The sequence below is a fragment of the Mytilus californianus genome, unplaced genomic scaffold, assembly GCF_021869535.1.
Source record: "Mytilus californianus isolate M0D057914Y unplaced genomic scaffold, xbMytCali1.0.p SCAF_2, whole genome shotgun sequence".
NCBI lineage: Eukaryota > Metazoa > Mollusca > Bivalvia > Mytilida > Mytilidae > Mytilus > Mytilus californianus.
The window spans coordinates 10,775,895-10,796,757 of record NW_026262668.1 but is presented as its reverse complement, the minus strand read 5'-3'; the positions used below and the strand labels follow the sequence as shown (position 1 = coordinate 10,796,757).

Genomic DNA, 20,863 nt, shown 5'->3' with positions numbered 1-20,863 from the left:
TCTTTCTACCGGAGGGACACATGTGCCAATATATTTAATTTATGCAAGCACTTGTTCATTACCGCATCTCTTTCAAATAAAACAACAAAGAATAAAGAGTGTTTTTCCTCAATAGGTCTCCAATATAACGTCATCAAGGCGTGACGTCATATATCGAATCGCCTCAAAGTTGGACATATGACGACCAGTTGCTTTATTTCCTTGCATGATATGAATGTAACCACATTAATGAGCGACAACAAGAGGTTTAATCCGCATTCCGCAAACGGTGGAAATGGGAGAAAAACAGAATTTACTTCAACCATGCCTGGAATTTGTTCATATCGAACTTCGTTTTTCTGAATGTGTTTGTATTATTTAAAACAAGGAATAAAGACTGGTCATCTCAGAGTGAGAACAATGGGGTTTTCCCTTTCATTTCTTCTGTCCACGGACTGCGGCACAACATGGACGAATTCTAGACACTTTGGCACCGAGACAAATCGGCGCCAGGACAATTCGGCATCCGTGAAAAACATTTCGGCACTCAAAAAAAGACAGTTCGGTATCAAGACAAATCAGCACTTAGACAAATCGTCACTTAATAAAGCTGCTTTTCTATATTCCACTGTTGAGCTTCCAGACCTTATTATTTACAGCTAATTGTATGGCCAAATGCCTTATACTGATGTAGGGTTTCTTAGAATTAAATACATGTTTTCGATTTGGCAATTTTATGTATTTTTTGGGGTCAGTCAAAGCAAATGTTTTGTAATATGAAATCATTTAGTGGACAACCATTTAATTCTAAGGGAGGAGGCTAGCAAATTTGATATTGTCAAAATATTAATTTCCAACTTCAAGGCGAACAGATTACTTATTTTCATTTACTAAGTAGATTAGGGCCAGAATATTTATGTTCTGTTTGTCCAAAAAGTGAAACAAAATATAATTTAATATTTGGAAGGAGACTTTAATTCAGAAAAATAAAGTCCTCTGTTTAAATATATAATAAAGTGATTAAAACATGATAAAATATCGTCCCTCTGTCTGTTATTGGTTACTCGGGCTGATACAGCATGTGATACGGATTTTACTATGTATTATTCTCTATATATCAAGCATGTGAATAGACACTGGTCACCGTCACAACGATCATAAAAAATTAACAAATGAATAAGTAATATACCTATGCTGAGTTTTATGAAATGTATATTTTTATTCTGTTTAGCCTTATGTTATTCCAAAGATCTTTTATTTATTTGGAGAGTAGGCCATTTTCATATTACCGATTTACGACTCCGGAGTATATAGTTTTTGATGTTTATGTAATGCGACGTCCACAAAAATTTATCTTTTAAAAATGAGCAAATAAAATATCTTACAAGCATCCATTACTTAAAGATGAAAACTAAACAAGGACCAATGTCAAATTGTTCTAAATATTTGAAGAAATAAAACAAAACATCTGTCATTCGATTTTTAAGGATGTGAATTTAATCATGGATGCAATTTAGGTACTCCTCATTACAGAATCATGAATCGTTTGGAGGTCGGTTCAAACCCTTTTTTCTATGATTCAATATGAATTCAAATTTAAACTGGTGTGACTATATAGAAAAAAAGGATAAATCTACAAAATAAACACAGAACGGAAACTTTTGTCTGGATCATAAATAAACGTAGGTGAAAAAACTGCCAAAATAGGTGCAATTTTGGTACCGTCACGTTAAGGACTTTTTAAGTCTTGTATTTCCATCAATTTCTTAACAATAAGATGATATGTAGGTCAATAAGGATATTGTTATCGCGATCGAATAAAAGTAAAACTCTACAAAGTTATCGCCCAAAGCTAAGTGTGTGCTGACCTCTTCAGGGTCAAATCATTAAGGTCAGGGAACCCGGATGGCAGAAATCAATGCGAACGTACACTATATACATCAATTCATTTTAAGATCGTTATAAACACGTTTGTGTATTTGGTCCTCTTATGTGAAGTAGAATATAAAGAAAGTTTACGACTATAATAACAAAAATTCTGAATAGTGAAATATATCACAGTAGGTATAGTAAGGATCGTGATATTTGGCGTGAATCGATTAGTTAAGTTTAGTATGCTGACCAGGGTTTCTTTCTCTCGAGTTTGCATATTTTTTTTTGCAATTATATCAGAGTACAAAAAGATCGTCCGTCTTAATTTTAATTATATGCAAGTGCTGAATAAAAATCAAATGACTCATCATCTTCTTTTATTTCACTTAAAATTCAGTTTTCTTTATTGTCAATCGCCTCTGTGGTCTCGTGATAACGTGATCGTCTTGAGTTCCGGGAGGTCGTGGATTTGATCCCCGACTAGGTCAATCCAAAGACTTTAGAGTATGTATTTGCTGCTTCTACTCGTAGCACGCAGCAGTTAGCAGTACCGAAAGGACTGGTTGGCCCGGAGTAATAATAATGTGTCTCAATGGGATGACATGTCTTCCTATAAAGACCCAAAATATATTATTTATTTGATCAAATCTAACCCTTTACTATTTCATGCTAATTTCATGTTCTGAATTTTTTTCCAGAAATGTCATCTCGATTTCTCGGTAAAACAAATCCTAAATCCTGAATTCCCGAAAAAAATTAAGCATTCTTTCCCGGATACCGAAAAATCAATCATTAAATCCATAGTCCCGTTTAAAAAAAAAATCGAAAATGTTTATATTGAGTTTTTCATGTGAAACTGAAATACCCCAAAACTAAAAAAGTGCAAGTACTACTGTATATTAGATTTATTTAGAGTTAGTTCTTTGGGTAAAATTCTCGAATCGCGATATAATGAGAGACCTGATTATTTAAAAAAATAAAAAATCTATGTAAGTGTTATTGAACAGTTCTATTTTGAATTGAATTTAGTTAATGTTAGGCATAGTGGCCCTTATTGTTGTTCAAATTTAACCAGGTATATATACATACTATATCATATATATATATATATATATATATATATATATATATTATATTTGCCTTCGGGTTTATATGATCCGTTCATCCTATTTTGACTCTTCAAAATTCAAGAGTCAATCCCAAATTGAGGTAAATTATATGGCCTTCCAAATACCGTTTCGATTCCTAACATCACTGAAGAGACATTAATTGTCGAAATCCGGATATGGTGTACAAATTTTTGCACCTCATGTTTGCGGTATACCATCTTTTCAACAAGTTTATTGTTTTCTGTTTGGTATTCAATTAATAAATTAAGATCCATTTTTACATCTGGTGATCCGTTTATTTGGCAATCGCCATGGCAGTCAGCAGGGTTTAAGAACATCCGTTGTTCGACCTGCTAGTCAAATGCGTTTTGTTAAAATATACTTTTTCACTTTTTTGGTCTTTTGGAAAATGTTGTATGTGCTGTATTTAGACCACTCTACCAAGAAATTTGTTTTGAATGCACACGTATAAAAATTGCGGTTTTTATCCAACGAAATCATAGCTTTGAGCGTTGTTTTCAATTTAAATTTGTACATACTATATTATACATCGAAGTTTATAAGATATTTAACATATTTTATACACTTTTAGAAATCAATTTAGATATATCTCTCTCATGCAAAGCTGTTATTCCTTGTCCGGATTTGGCTATACTTTAAGAAGTTTTTTATTTCATCAGCTCCTCAACATTTGTATAAGGTTATGGTTTTCAAATATGTTGGCCCGAGCATTACGGAAGAGACGATACTTGTCGAAATTCACATGTTGCAGTACACTTGATACCGTTAATGTTATTAAAAACTTTTCTTCATTAGATATATTTTTAAATATATGAGATACCTTGTAAATTATATAAGATATCTTATAAACTTTTGAAAAATAAATTATATCTTAAAGAGAATAAAAGATATCTTTACCATTGAATAAAAATGAATCGTGCGTGCCATACACAGGAACAGTAATAATAAAAGAGGCATTAGCGGTCTAATTCATTGCCATTTGAATTGACCAAAACTCTTTAAAGGGGGCATTGCTACGAAGTTGACAATAAATCAATGTATCATTTTTTTCAAATATTTATCAAAGCAAAATTGTGAAATGATATTTTGCTATTAGCAGTCTGTTTGGTTCAATTTTGTCGAAATAAGCTCCAAAATATTGACAATGTATTATTGGCTTATACATGTTATAATTCAACTCATTTAAACCGTATGCAAATGAACTTTAATTAGAACTTAAACTGGGATTGGGTTACGCATGTGCTTAGCATGATTAGTTACAAAAAAAGAAAAGAATGTCAACATTGAAAAGTGATTTATTCTACCCCAAAAAAATCATTCAAATACAGGTAAAACGATGATTTACATATTATTTTGAATGTATGACATGAAATAAAACAGACCTAGAAAAATCGATTGCACGTGCTTGCCTGTTTATTTATATTTATATTTATGATTACAGCAGGTTATATGATCAACGGATTCTTCGGAGATCATCTCGATGGTTAATATGATGGCGTCTTTTCTAAAATACACAAGAAATGTTGATTAAGTCCATGCGTTGGAAATTGTTTCTGTATGACTTTTTGTAATCTGGATGGACGTTTTACGACAAAAGAGATGATTTCAACTTCCTGATTGTGAACTTTCCATTTCTATGTAGCAACATTCCAGCCGCGCCTACATACGTAGTAAATATCTCCCAGTTGATACGATATTCCAGGGCTTGTGTTTCCTATCATGATTTCCTTGATAGAGGGTTGCTGCTCACAAGGAAGCTATTAAACCAAGAGTTCCAAGTGGTGAAATTGAAATCATCCCTTCGTAAATTTTACGGACGCCATCACGAGTTGGTTGACCGTTATGGAATATCTGTTTCACAGATTACGACGGATATGTTCCAATTGTCGTAACTACAATCTCGTCCCCTTCTCCCGAATTAGTCATATCAGCGGGTTTGTACTTACAGGAATGAGCAGGATCTGCTTACCCTTCCGGAGCACCTGAGATCACTCCCAGTTTTTGGTGGGGTTCGTGTTGCTCAGTCTTTGGTTTTCTATGTTGTTTTGTATACTGTCGTTTGTCTGTTTTTCTTTTTCTTTTTTAGCCATGGCGTTGTCAGTTTATTTTTCGATTTATGAGTTTGAAGGTCACTTTGGTATCCTTCGCCTCTCTTTTAGTATGTTATCAATTAAAATGAGTCGAATCGATGAGCATGTATTTGACAGCTAATACCCTTTTAATTGATTTATGACATACTAAAATATATACCAAAATTATAAAAGGAAAAACAATACATGAAATCGTAACAAAGCATCGGTATTGCATGCATATTTTAGAACTAGGCACCATCTAATCAACCATCCAGATGACCTACGAAGACTGATCATGTGACCCGATTAAACTTAAATGTGAATATGAATTAACAGACTAACAAGTACAATAATTTGAAGACGATTTGTCCAGGTTCTAGGTATGTTTGATTAATGTCATTAATTAAAAAAACAAATATACGTAAATCATTGGTTTAATTGTATAAGAATGATTTTCTTTTTGACCGAATCAGTAAACAAAAATTAGTTCTTACTAAAGACTTCCTGGAATCACTTTCAATTGCAACCTTCTTTTCTGTTTAAGAACTGAAACCTGCCGAGCATATGCGCATCCATGGTTAACTAAGGGTTCATCTAATTAAAAATGTGCATGCATACGCACCCAACTGAGGCCAAATTATTGTCTTACAAGATTATAATATATATTCGATGTTTAGCTATTTTTACAAAATTGAACTAAGCTCAAAATGAATTAATATTTTAACATTCTGTATTTATTACTGTTTGGATCAAAACAAAACATACTTTATCTTTTCTGTCTAAATTGTAGTTAATGCCTTTTTTAATGCTATAGGTGTAATACCACCATTGATTTTCCCCTATTAGTCTCTGTTAAATTTGCACTTTTAAAAAAATTGTGCAGAATTTATCTTTGTTTCAAATAAAGAAATACTTGGCATGAGTAAAGTTTTATCCTGTCCAGTACTATAGAAAAAATTTCACATAACATTTCATTGCATATAAGAAAATAACCATCACTGGAAGTTAACCAATCAAATTTTCACCCCTTTTTTTCTGTGTAAAAGCTTTAGTAACCATGTAACCTCAAGTTTCCAAAATATTCTATAGAAACCCCAAATAAAAAAATAATGGTGCTTTGAAATACCCAAGATATATGTTTATGACCCAGAAATGTTTTACTGCTATGAAATGTAGGATCAATTACCTACAACTGTCAAATTCAAGGGAATATTTTTTTTCGACCTATTTTCGTATGCAACCGGATGTGACGTACTATGATTTCGTGGTATTACACCTAAACATAATGATAAGTACTCAGATTATGAATTATTTAAGTATACTAAGTACTAACGAGACAATTCATTCGGGCAAAGTTTACTTCATACTGTTTTAGCTATTTTGTATAGACTGGTGTTGATTTTCATCTTCTCAAATGTTTGCTGCATTTGGCTTGCAAAGTTTTGTCATCGACCAAATTTGATATAGTTACACGTTTCTAACTAACTGATTTTGGTAGCATGTATTTATTAATATATGAGTGTGTGTGTATTGCACAGATGTGTATTTAATTAATATCACAACAAATTACACATTCGATTATATTTAATATTTTCCGGGTTTCGAAGATCATTAAATCATCTATATAATGATATGTAAATGTCTATACATAAGAAAAGTAGCAGGGAAAACATGTTAAACAACTTAAAATCAATATGATAAAAATGTTGAACTCAAATAGAATTATCAGAGCATTGCTAAGAATCAGCCCAGTTTAGGTAACCAATTTGCAATCGTACCGATGAATTCTAAAGACCGATAACTCGTAGTTTGATTGCTATCTCTCCTATACAGTGTGCCTGGTTCTGGCAAATAACACCTTGTATTTTTTTCATCTTATCACAAAATTCTGTTATGAAAATGCAAATAAATTTGGGTAACAGTTTTGTGTGTTCTATTTTTGATTTCGACGGTAATATGTTTTAAATTTGGATAATACAATGTTTTAGAGTGTAAATCTTTCGTTCATATTCTAAACTGCTTTTGTTGATATCTCTTATTTCGTTTGTTATATTAGTAGGTCTTTTTCTACGTTTATGCAAGAATTCTAATACATGTAATTGAAAAATTTAATCCTTTGATTAAGACTTGGACATTAACACTACTAATACTTACAGCATGGAGTGGTGTTTGTCCATCGTAATCACATATATTGATGTCGGCATCATTATCGAGCAGAAGAAAAATATCATCAAATTTTCCTTGCTTGCGGTAAACAAACAACGGAGTTTTATTACCATATCAGTTATATTAGTATTGCAATTGTTCCTAATTAAGGTTTCAACTATATTGACATTAAATGCTAGATAAAGAGGTGTTTGTCCTTCATTTTTTAAATGTCAAATGGACGTCTTTCAGAAAACATTGCAATAAAATATCATTTAAATATCACAAAAATGTTTATTTTGTTGTTGTTGAAATGTTTCAATTCTAACATTTAAGTAAAATGTTTTTACAACATCAAAGTAATATTGTTTGTTAATATCTTTTATTCATGTTCTAAAATATTGTTTAAAAATAATATTTTCTTCACCACGTATTATATATTGTTAAAACATTTAAAGTAAATAATTTCCAGATATTCCAAAAACATTCTGCTAAAAATATTTTGCTGAAAATATAGTTTTGATATTTGCATAAAGGTTTTATAACGTAAATTTTAAACGTTTTACATTTAACATATGAAAAATATGGGCTCAATGTTTCCTATAAAATATTTTTACATACACTTTGATAAATATTCCTACTGGTATTTAATTTTAACATTTTTCAGATATAAAATTCACATTTTGATTAAACTTTGTTCAAAATCCCACAGACAATGTTTTAAGGAATTAGCTTGTTGCTGTTTTTGTTTATATATTAAAACATTGTAAATGTTATCAATACTTAAGTTTATTCATTCAGTCAGATCTTATTTCATCAAATATTAAAATTCAAAAGAGTCAACTTTCATTTAAGCGAGAATGTTTTAATAAGCAATTGCTTTTCTTTAATATTTACTTAATTTGTTCGTGTGTATTCTAGAAATTTAGAATTGAAAACTGTCAATGAAATATATTAAACTGCCCTCTTTCTTTCCATTTGTATCGTTATGCGTTCGGAAACCTTTTCCTTTCCGGAATTGGTGCGGAATTCGAAGTCGACTGTTTTTGATTTTGACCAAAAGATGTAATGTGGATATCAGGAACCAGTATGCGGAAATACAAGTTGAAATTTAAAATTTGAAACAAAAGACATAGAGAATCAACAAAGAGTACGAAGAAATTTATTTGTTGATCACTTGGTAAGAATGAAAAAACTCCTTAGATGAAACTTGTATATTTTTTGGGGGGTTTTTCAATCAAAATCGGAACCACCAGCTTCTACAGGTGCACGATCTAGGATTTTGCAAAAAGGGGGCACTATCAAACCAGAGTTACAATGTAGAGTGATACTTGAAAAAACTCTATGCATTTTTCATATTTTGAAGCTCCATAAGGGGGCCCCGGACCCCTGGGCCCACTAAATCTGCCTCTATTCTAATATCTACATACATCAATGTGTCGAGACGATTCAGATTGTTGTAAAAATAGGGAGATGTGGATTGTGCACAGGCACTTGTTTCTATCCATGTGAAGATTCACTATCAACGTTTATTTAGGAGCTTCTAAATATACGTTGATAGTAGATCTTCACATGGATAGAAACAAGTGCCTGTGGGATTGTGTATGATTGCGAATGAGACAGCTATCCACCAGATAACTTGAATAATTACAGCGCCCCCTTACGGTCATTGTAGTGATCGAAGTGAGTGAAAAATAACGAATTGGGTTATTCGGGTTATCTACCAGAGTTCAAATGAAGTGGATATAAGCGATTATATTTCACTGTTCGTCCTTCAACAATGAGAAAACCCATACTAAATAGTCCGCTATACAGGTCTCGACATACAAATTGTTAAACAAGAAAGCTAATGACTTAAATTTTTTATAACAATACACATTTAATGTGAAAAAAACATATATGACAGACATGAACCTACGACAACCACTTAACTACTGGCTCCTGACTTTGGACAGGCACATAAAGAATGTGGCAGTTTTCAACATGTTTTTGAGCTCTCTACCCGCTCCAGGACAGTGGTTGAACAGTAACAGCACAACATAAGAAACGGTAAAAATCAGTTGAAAAAGGCCTGACTCAATAGATCGGTCTATGGCACAAAAACAAGTAACATTAACACAAAGCATCAGATGAATTTAACTGTTTTGTGTTTTCTTTACACAACAAAGTCATCGGAAAACTTAAAATTCAGTGTGAAGTTGTTTTCGAGATGCTTTGGCCTTATAAATCTTGAGCCATTCAGTTTGAGCAATATTCTGTTAAGTGTGAGTTATTTCAGTCCAATTTCATATTGAAGTTTTCCTATAGACATAGAACAGCCTTTTGGTTAAGTTGGAAATTAAAGCAATTTTTTATCATCATGATCATGGCACAACCCATCTTGTGTTGCTTCCCGGGCAGAAATTAAAAAAAAAATAATTGTAGAATAACTAATCCAAGAATGAAAATCTCGAAAAATGGTCAATAATCTAAGTGACCGTACAACACATCAATTCACGAATGCAGGTAGCACATGAGTTAATTTAATATCAGTGTTATTTGGATACGAGTTGAATATGTTTTGATATTTAAATTCTTGGACTATTTATTCTTTTTATTACATTGACCATGGACTTTTTATTGGAATAAAGTAGAAAATATATTCTCAATTGTTTTGGATAACAATACCCATAGTTGTATGAGGTCAGAGGTGTGAAATTACCAGATTTATTTCACATGTAAAATAATCGGTTTCCATTTCATTGAGAAATCATGGTAATTCATTGGAATTAATGTAATATTTAAATTAAAAAAATAAGAACAAAATAGATTAAAAGAAAATTGTTTAACTGAAAAATTGAGAATGGAAATGGGGAATGTGTCAAAGAGACAACAACCCGACCAAAGAGCAGAAAACAGGCCAAGGCCATCAAACCGCACCCGGAGGCGGGTTTCAGCTGGCCCCTAAACAAAAATGTGTACTAGTTCAGTTAAAATGGACGTCACACTAAACTCCGAAACATATGAATGAACTAAAATTAAAAAAAAACATACAAGACTAACAAAGGCCAGACAGAGGATCCTGACTTGGAACAGGCTCAAAAATGTGGCAGGGTTAAACATGTTTTGTGAGATCTCAACCATTCCCCTATACCTCTAGCCAATGAAGAATAAATAAACGCACAGCAATATGCACAGTAAAACTCAGTTTAAAAGAAGTCAGAGTCCGATGTCAGAATAGGTAACAGAAGAAACTAAGCAAAATGACAATGACACATAAATTAACAAAGGACTGCTAGCAGTTACTGACATGCCAGCTTCATGTGCATTATTTGAAAAAAAAAATTTAGTAAAATCGATGTACATATTTAAGGATTTATTAACAAGTCAATAAATTAAGATTAAATTGTTCTAAATGTTTGATTAAAAAAAAAATCGTTTTCAATAATAAAAAAAAAATAATTTTGTTGAAAAAATAGACTTGAGTTAATATAAACTGTTTGCTTAGAATTATATCCAAACACAAAATGTAATTATATTTTTATTTTTAACAGGATCTATTAGTAAAGACACAAAATACTAGTTCAGTATGCAGGTTTAAAATTTGGAAGTGGCACAGGTACATTTGTACTTATGAATGCCCCTAACCAACCAGGAGGAAACATGTTAAATGAAATAAGCTTTTCATACAGTATTACTGAAATTTTATATTCAATTCAAATTTTAGAATAAACAATACATTAACTTAATGATTAAGGGCATACGATACAGAAAAGTTCTCTTAAATAAATTATTTTTGGTGACAAAATAGAAACAAGTTGTTTATTTAAATCGAGCTTTTAGTCCTACAGTAGATTTTATGTGCTTTCATAAACAACATCTTTGTTTTCCTTTGAAAATACAAATACAACTGATTTGATGACATCTGTCGGGAATTTTAATTATATTAATAGCAACATCACAAAAACAATGCGTAAAACTTTACTTGGATAAGTTATTACTTGCCCCTCTTACTGTATCTTATGCCCTATGTTACAAATGACAAGTTAAATATGTCACCCTACGGCATTTAACGATTAGAAAAGACAATAACATGTATATATGTAGCAGGATTTAAAAAATCCCTTCATGATAATGAAAACTAACCTTCATACCCTCCCTGTAGGAATGTGGGTTTTATTGCAATGTCTATCTGTCCATCTGTCTTTGTCAAACAAATATTTTCATTGCCCTGTTCCAAAAAAATACTCAACAGGATGAGTTCATGTTGATAGAGCTGCTTGATAGTGATGAACTTTAATGTGTGAGCACTTTTTATATGTCATATACCTGTTTCCTGTTTGCTGATATTTCAATATGTCAAAGAACACAAATTTTTCATGACTTCTATTGGTAATGCTGCTGAACAAAATGACTTCATATTTGGTTAGCGTCTTAACCATGATGAGTTGTGTGCAATTTTGGATGTGTCAACATGTGTATATATTTCCTGTTTTCCGATACTTTAAATTATGAATTGTCACATGCTTGGCAAAACAACTGATGTATTCTTGTTTGTATACAGAATGAATCACTTATGTTCTTGTCCCAGGCAGAAAATCCTGGCCGTGTTAGGCGCAACTTTTTGGAAGTTTTGGTCCTCGGTGCTCTTCAGTTTGTACTTGTTTTGGCTTTCAAACTTTTTTTATCTGAGCGTCACTGGTTGGTCTTGTGTGGACGAGACGCACGTCTGGCGTATTGAATTTTAAGCCTAGTACCTTCTGCAAGCTATTATTCGTGTGTTTCTTTGTCCTATATGTTCTCCCATTTATTTGTATTGTGGTCCTGTCATGTGAAGTTGTCGTTTTGGTGTTGTGTTTGACGTTGCCATAAAAGCGGGAGGTTTGGCATGCCACAAAACCAGGTTCAACCCACCATTTTTTTCTTAAAATGTCTTGTACCAAGTCAGGAAAATGGCCATTGTTATATTATAGTTCGTGTCTGTGTGTGTTACATTTTAATGTTGTGTTTTTGTTGTGTCGTTGTTCTCCTCTTATATTTGATGCGTTTCCCTCAGTTTTAGTTTGTATCCCGGATTTGTTTTTATCTCCATCGATTTATGAGTTTCGAACAGCGGTATACTACTGTTGCCTTTATTTATGATTTGTAATATTAAAAATCTGGAAACTCAATTTAAAGTACAGAAACCTTTATTTGAATATAATAGATATCAATCAAAAACATCTTCTAAAAACATTTTGAAGGCATTTTGAAGGCATTTGAAAGAAAATATCCCCAAAACATTTTATGACATTATTTGATGTTCATAATGTTTTTCAAAAGTTTTGAAAATATTATTAGAAAATATTTGTGAAAAGATTATCAAAATGTTTTATACACCATTGATTTTCACTTTATCATGATATTTCTTGACAATATTTTAATGATATTAAGCCAATATTTTAGGAAATATATTTGAAAATGTTTTTGCGATATTTTAACCATACACTTTAATGTTTTTTAGACATTTTATTGTGATATTTTCATGACATTTGACATAACATTTTTATAACATTTTAAAATATTTTTGTGTTTGCTGGGAAAACAATGAGGCCAAATTATTGTCTTACAAGATAATAATATATATTCGATGTTAAGCTTATTTTTACAAAATTGAACTAAGCTCAAAATGAATTAATATTTCAACATTCGCAGAAAGCAAAGTTTGTACAAATTCAACAAGCATTTTATATCTGTGTTTCGCATATGTCTTATTTGTCCGTATAGTCGAGTTACTCGTGGTTCGTCTACAGTGTTTACTGTTTGGTCTTACATGATCTTGCCTTATATTACAGTTATTTTACTTTTAATTTCTATATGTATGTAAAAGTGATGATAAAAGATCAGCATATTCATTTATGTCATTTTATGTTTAAAGCAACTTTATGCACAGGAATGTTTTGTTTATACACAGTTTTAATTTAAAAGAAAAACCGACATGGTAGGAAAATACAAATAATAACACCATTCCAAACACAATTCCATTTTGATATTCTTGTCATGGTTAGAAAATACATAATATAACACCATTACAAACTCAATTCCAATTTATATTCTTGTACGTGTCTATAAATAAAACAAATCTATTTTATTTTTAGAAATTTACGTGTGTTAATATAAACGTCACAAAAAATACTTCACATTTTGTAGCGTTGATCCATTCATGTGACGCGCAGTTTATACTTCGTTTGTGGTGTCCTGGTGTGCTGTCGTAAATTCATTGGAGGTGTCCGTTGTTATTCTGCGGTTTACGTGTTGTAATGTACATTATATTATGTTTTTGTGTATTTCTCTGTGCTGAGTGTCCTTGCGTTTGTTTGTACTGTATTCCTGTCACGCAGTGTTGTCATTTTAGCGGTATTTTTAACAATGCCATATAAGCGGGAGCCATAAAACCAGGTTCAACCCACCATTTTTTCTTAAAATGTCCTTACCAAGTCACGAATATGGCAGTTGTTATCAAATAGTCCGTTTCTATGCATGTTGGCGTTTGTTTTTGTTGCAGTTCAGTGTTTCTGTTGTTCCGTTATTTTCCTCTTATAGTTGATTTGTTTTCCTTGGTTTTAGTTTGTAACCCGGTTTGTTTTCGCTTAATCGATTTATGACTTTTGAACAGCGGTATACTACTGTCGCCTTTATTTAGTGTGGCAACATTGGTATACAATGCAATGGTATTGATAAGTAAAATACTTATAATAAAATTCTGACATTTGATTCAGAATTAAATGATTTTACTGCACGACAATTTCTATTTCAATCTTCATCCTTAGCTTTCATAAACTGTTGAAAAAGTAAATAACAAAACATCTCTATATTTATTAGAAAATGTTTACAGCAGCAAGAACTCTTTCATTTTGCGACACAAAACGCACGTGTATTTCCGGAAGACAACTATATATTGAATACAATATCAAATACAATTTACAAACATTGATATCTTCTCCGTGACTCCGGGGTATGCTGGTAAGCTAAAATTGTTATTGCTACAAACAATGATAATATTCGAACGTTAAAGTCTTTTCTAACGTTAAAGTCTTTTTGAACATTAGTCTTTTTCAGTTCGTCTTCTTGTCGACTAGAACCCTTCAGTAGAAAAGTCGCGATACTTGTAATGTAAATTGATTTTCGTTTTGTGTATTATTTCGGATAAAAATGTTTTGTATATTGATCTTCAGAGAAATTTATCCCGGCCTTGAATGGTTTGTTTTTTACATATTCTGAAATATTGAAGATCACAAATATAACAATGTAAAAGTCAACTTTTATATTAAAACGGTTTAAATCGTCAATTAAAAAAAAGTCCACGTTACTATTATATATACCGATTGCAGTCATAAAACCTCTGGTTTCTTACGCATGCACAATACAGACCAACTGATTCTTGACAATGGTTTATCAGTATACACCTTTACATGAAATGTCAGGATCGTGTAAACTAAAACTTCACACATACGAAATCAAAAGTTTGACATTTGCTTTTTTTCGTACTAATCTGTTCTACTTTCAATCAGGTTCATAATTGTTTTATGACCTAATTTACAGGCCAAATCCAGTGCTGTCTGATTAGCTTTATCTTTTATATTTACGTCTGCTTTATTATTGAGTAAGAGTTTAACGATGTCATAATGGCCTTTCTCACAGGCAACATGTAATGCTGTTTTTTTTTCGTTGTTGATGTGATCAATGTTTACGTTTGTTCTTAACATAACTTGTACAGTTATAAAACTTCCCGATAAGGCAGCGATATGAAGTGGACTTGCATCATCTGATCCACATATATTCACATCCGCATTATTATCAACAAGAAGTTGCACGATTTCATGATAGTTATGTTTCCAAGATTGACTTTGTTCACATGCTATATACAATGGAGTTTTAGTCTCCCCGTCGGCTTGGTTAATTTCACAGTTAGACCTCACTAATAATTTTGCATTGTTCAAACGTCCTGAATAACTAGCTATATGAAGAGGACTTTGTCCATCATTATTGACAACATTTATATCAGCCTTGTTGTCAATCAATAGTTGTACCACGTCCTCATTCTCAATTGAACATGCATACAATAATGAAGTATTATTGTCTTTGTCGAGCTGATTAACTGGACATTTATTTTCTAGTAATAGTTTAACTATATTGAAGAACCGAGAATTTACAATTGTATGGGGAAGTGTTTCCTGATATTCCCTTTTACATGCCGCATGCAGTCCGGTCTGACCTGTGTCATCATATAAGTTCATGTCAGCATTATTATCCATCAAAATTTGAACAATATCATCATGTCCTTTACCACAAGCCATATAAAGCGGCGTTCTATTTCTATTGTCCGTCAGATTAATATCACAGTTTGTCTGCAACAATATTTTAACATTCTCTGAAAGTCCACAATAACAGGCGACATGAAGCGGACTTTCTCCATCATCACTTCGAATCTGAACATCTGCCTCATTATCAATTAAAAGCTGAACAAGTTTGTCGTTCCTTAGACCTGAGGCGTAAAACAACGGCGTTTTATTTTCGTTGTCCGCTTGATTAATACGGCAATTACAATCGAGTAAGATTTTAACTATGAGTAAATAACTGTCGTCGCTCAAGCTTTCAAGACGACTTTGTTTACATGCAGTAGTAATTATGGCGTCGCTAGTATTACTGCATAAATTTACATCAGCATTATTATTAATTAAAAGTTTCACTATGTTATAATTTCCCCTTTGACATGCAATAAATAAAGGAGTTTGCCCTTTACTGTTAACGTCATCAATATTAGCACTATTTTCAATTAATATATTTGCAATGTTTGTTTGGCCATTCGCACTGGCAACAAATAAAGGACTTTCTTTTTCCTTGTTCGATTTATTGATATCAGCTTTATTGTCAATTAAAATCTGAACTATGTCATATTTGCCATTTTCGCAAGCAATCAGCAATGGGGTTCTATTTTTATTGTCAGTTGTGTTCAAAGCACAGTTTTTATTGATTAACATTTTAACAATATTTTGGGCGTCAGCATTACTATTACATGCTGCATGGAGTGGTGTTTGCCCATCGTTATCGCATATGTTGATGTCTGCATCATTATCGATTAAAACAAAAATGTCATCAAATTTTCCTTGCTTGCAGTAAACAAACAACGGAGTTCTATTACCAATATCAGTTATATTAGTATTGCAATTGTTCCTAATTAAGGTTTCAACTATATTGACATTTAATGCTAGATGAAGAGGTGTCTGTCCTTCATTGTCAATAAAATCAACGTCAGCACCATGAGCAATAAGCAACTGCGCGATATTTCCGTCTCCTTGCTTACAGGCAATATGCAAAGGTGTCTCATTGTGGTTGTTGCCAAGATTAATATCGACTTCATTATCAACCAATAACTTTATAATGTCAATATGAGAAGCCTCACAGGCAACAAATAGTGGGGTTTTGTTATCGTTGTCAGTGTAATTAATATCAGCATTTTTACTAATTAACAACTGGACAATATCATAACGTCCATACTTAGAAGCAAGGTATAATGGCGTGCAATTGTTACTGTCAGTTAAATTGATAAAACAAGTCCTTGATAACGTTTTGACTATATTTGTATATCCAAACTCACATGCAATATGGATAGGAGACTGGCTGACGTAATTGCTGATATTAACATCTGCGTAGTTATTACCTAACTGCAAAACAATCTCTTCATCACCGATTTCGCAAGCAAGAAAAAGTGCACTTCTACTGTTATTGTCAACTGCATTGATATCACAGTTATTATTTAACAATAATTCAATAATATTATAGCGCCGGTGTATACAAGCAACATGTAAAGGGGTCTGACCATACTTATTACGTATATTTAAGCTGTATTCTTTTCCAATAAAATTGTGAATAACCTCAATATGGCCTTCTTTACTAGCATTAAATATTTTGATATCAGATTCTCCATTTTTCGAGTTTTTACTTTTAAATTGATATTTGACAAAAATATCAATAATGTCTGCATAGCCATGTATCCTAGCAACATCAGGTATAAAACAATTATTCTGATCACATATCGATACATCTGCATAGTGGTCAAGTAAAAGTCTCACTATGTCCTTGTTGCCGCATATACCGCTTGATCTTCTATCTACGACACTTGCAATAAACAATGGAGTTCTTTTCTTTGAATCTGTTTGATTAATATCAATATTACTTTTAAGTAAGGTCTTAACTGTATTATAATTCCTCTTTCTACAAGCAATATGCAGTACAGTTTCGCCAAATATATTACGTATGTTTACGTCAGCATTATTACTTATCAATAATTCAACAACATCATTATGCCCTTCTTTACATGCAGAAAATAAGGGTGTCTCTTTTTTCTTGTCTAACTGGTTAATATTACATCTTTTCGTAGCGAGCAAATATTTAATAGTAGTCATATTTCTCCTTTGACAGGCTACATGTAGAGCATTTTTGCCAGTTGAATTCGATAAGTTTACATCTGATTTAAATTCAAGTAATACTTTTACGATATCATGTTGATCGTTCTCAGAGGCTATGAATACAGGTGTTCTTTTGTGTCTATCGGTCTGGTTTATATTACACTTGTACAATAACAGAAGATGAACAATGTCTATATAACCTTTTCCGCAAGCAGTATGCAAGGTAGTACGTCCAAATTCATCTCGGACATTAGCACAACATTTATGTTTTAGTAAAACACTTATAATGTCTGTGTGACCTTCTTTACAAGCTACAACTAATGGAGGATCTAGGTCATGTCCACGAATGTTAATATCATAATCACAGGTCAAAAGGAGTTCAACAATTTCTACTCGTCCTTCTTTACATGCCACAAGTAGTGGTGCATGTCGGTGTCTTAAAAAGATTTGGGTATCCACCAACCATTCATTATTTCCATCTTGATGATCAATAGTTTCAACATGACTAGCCATCGGTGAATCAGTACTTGGTCTACTTTGTGCGTTATTCAAGTTTCTTTTATTGATTATGAATTTTACTATTTCCTTGTATCCGTTCAATGTAGACAGATATAAAGGCCATTGATTGTGTACTATAGCCAGAATGTATTTTTCGTTTTTGTTTAAAAACTTTATAATTTTTTCTTGAAACAATTCATGTTTCATCTGTTGCGTGTTAAACACATTGACAAACGACTTTCTTTCAATTTCCATACCCATGCGAACAAAGTATACACATTCTAATTCTGGAGGGATCAGTATAGTAAATTCATCATGTTCTTTGTTTAAGGATGCAAATTGAATTCTGTCTCGAATAAAATTGCCGTTTGCATGTTGCAAAATAACTTTAGGAATCTTTTTCCCGAAGTACAGAGCTATGATGTCAAATATTTTGTCATGTAAAGTTGTTATCGTATTCGCTTTCTCACTGATGTAAATTTCTTTTAGAGTCTGTAGACACGATAAGACATACTGCAGCGTGGGGCGAGAAGGTAAATTAAAATAATTAACAATGGCATCAAACGCCTCTCTAAATTGAATGTTGTCGTAAAACAAATCTTTTCGTAGGTTATTATTGTGAATTACAAGCAATGCCAGACCTAATATACAGCTTTTATTATTGTCATACATCTCGTCTAGCTCTTTTTCAAATTCGTCATACGGATTTTGAAATAAGAGTATTTTAGTTTTCTGTTTTCTGTTTCTATGAATCACGCAAAGTAGTGGAAACATATCTATACCTCTGACCATATCGTCACTAATACGGGTTATTGTTTTCTGATCAATGTAGCAAGCTGCAATTTTCCTTTTTTCTGCCACAGTTGCTTCAAATTCTTTAGACAGTAAGCTGCATTCTACTGTTTGAAACATTTGTGAAAACTTCTTAAAAATTGGTGTATTTGAAATCAGTAACCTGCAAGTAGCAAGTATGCGAAATGTACTGTTTTCAGTCCTAATGCAACGGATTTTAGTGTTTAATCTTTCCAAAGAATTTAATATACTTTTTTCTACAGAATATCTTCCGAATATATCATCTATTATAAAAATTTGATTATGTGGCGGATTATAGTACTTGACGATATCGCATGCATCCGTCAAAGGTGTAATTTGATAGCCATTATTCATCTCTAAAGTTAATGCTATATAATGAGAAATAGCAGATTTGCCCATCCCAGAATTCCCTGTTATTACTATAAATGAGTCATTCTCTATTTTTTTAAGCACTTTTGTTGCTCCAGTAGTAATATAGAACGTCATCATTTCTTTTTTCCAAAGTTTAATCTCCTTTGCAAACAAATCTGCAATTTATAAAATAAGAATTATTTACGGTGGTTAGATAAGCACCTTGAACCTGAGCATTCCACTAGGTACCTACGATGCAGTCATTCATATATGTCATTTATTTTCTGCATGTTCTCTTTTTCCCGGTTTTGTAAAAATATATTTAGAAGTACAATTACTTAAAAAACATTGTTTTTAAATATGTGGTTTAAAAATAGACAATGATTATACACTTATTTATTAAAAAGTATCACAAAAATACCGAACTCCAAGGTAAATTCAAAAAGGGGAAGTCCATTAAAACTGAAAAAATCGAACGTTGAACTTCATCAAACAATGGAACGAAAGAAAAACAATTGTCATTTCTGAATTGGTACAGGCATCTTCCGAACTGTGTCAGTATTTAATTTTCAAGAGAAGAAACGAATGTCCTGATGTTACTAACAAAACTGGCATTTCTGAAAATTAACACGTTTTGTACTATTTTATGAAGATGTCTCAGGAAAACACCTGGGTCAGTGGGTATATTATTAATTGGCATAAATATTTCCCTTAAGTGCTTGATCTGAAAGATATCTTAAACAATTTTAAATTTCGATTTTATTCTGGTTTACCGGAGAGAACAAAACTATTTTCCGTATATACATTTAAAAATGAAGTTTGGAATGTTGTATATGTTACAGTACAACCTGGAACTCAATAGGCTCCATAATCCTTCTAGTACAAATTGTAATTCCAATATCTACTAGTTTACATTGGAGTTCTGATTTTGAAGGTGATTTTATTTAGTAAGATTCTGAATTACACCAAATTTCTAGTAGGATCCAGGATATTACGTAAAACTATAACTAGTATGATTCTGAATTGTACTGAATTTTTACTTTATTGTTTTTACTTGTGCACCTGATAAATAGGAAAACATTTACTTTTCAAAAAGTGTTCAAAACAAAATGAGCACTATCAATATTGAAAATTATACTCGTCTCGTCGAAGGTTGCATCAAAAGAAATCATTAACCTAATATTGTTTTATCTGAAAGACAATATATAGAAATATTTCGAATAACATTTTTTGGGGGTTTTGGTTAAGAACGTCCATTTTATACATTAATTTTTTTAAATCATAACTCAGAATTTGTCAAAATCTGTCACTATTCAAGTTTTAAACCGTCTTTAATTGAGGATATATAACTTGATAAAGTTTTGAGAAATATACTACCCACACCGCATATCAAGCTATAAAAGGCCCGACATGACAAAATGTAAAACAATCCAAAACGAGAAAACTTACGGCCTGATTTATGTACAAAACCACAAACAAATATGATATACAGCTACAAACAATAACCACTGAATAATAGGCTCCTGACTTGGGACAGGCACATTCAGAAAGTGTTATGGTAAAACATGTTTGCAGG

The 20,863-nt window shown here is 32.0% G+C and overlaps 1 protein-coding gene across 2 annotated transcripts in view; it reads right to left on the bottom strand.

Moving 5' to 3' along the window:
• Positions 1–13,269: 13,269 nt before the first annotated feature.
• The window catches only part of LOC127727845 (serine/threonine-protein phosphatase 6 regulatory ankyrin repeat subunit C-like), a 36,263-nt gene continuing 28,669 nt past the window's right edge, over positions 13,270–20,863 (bottom strand). For both annotated transcript variants that reach the window (XM_052234959.1, XM_052234960.1), the window contains one exon: positions 13,270–19,463. In XM_052234959.1, the coding sequence (XP_052090919.1) occupies positions 14,704–19,463 (4,760 nt within the window). In that variant the 3' untranslated portion in view covers positions 13,270–14,703. The remainder of the gene's footprint in view (positions 19,464–20,863) is intronic.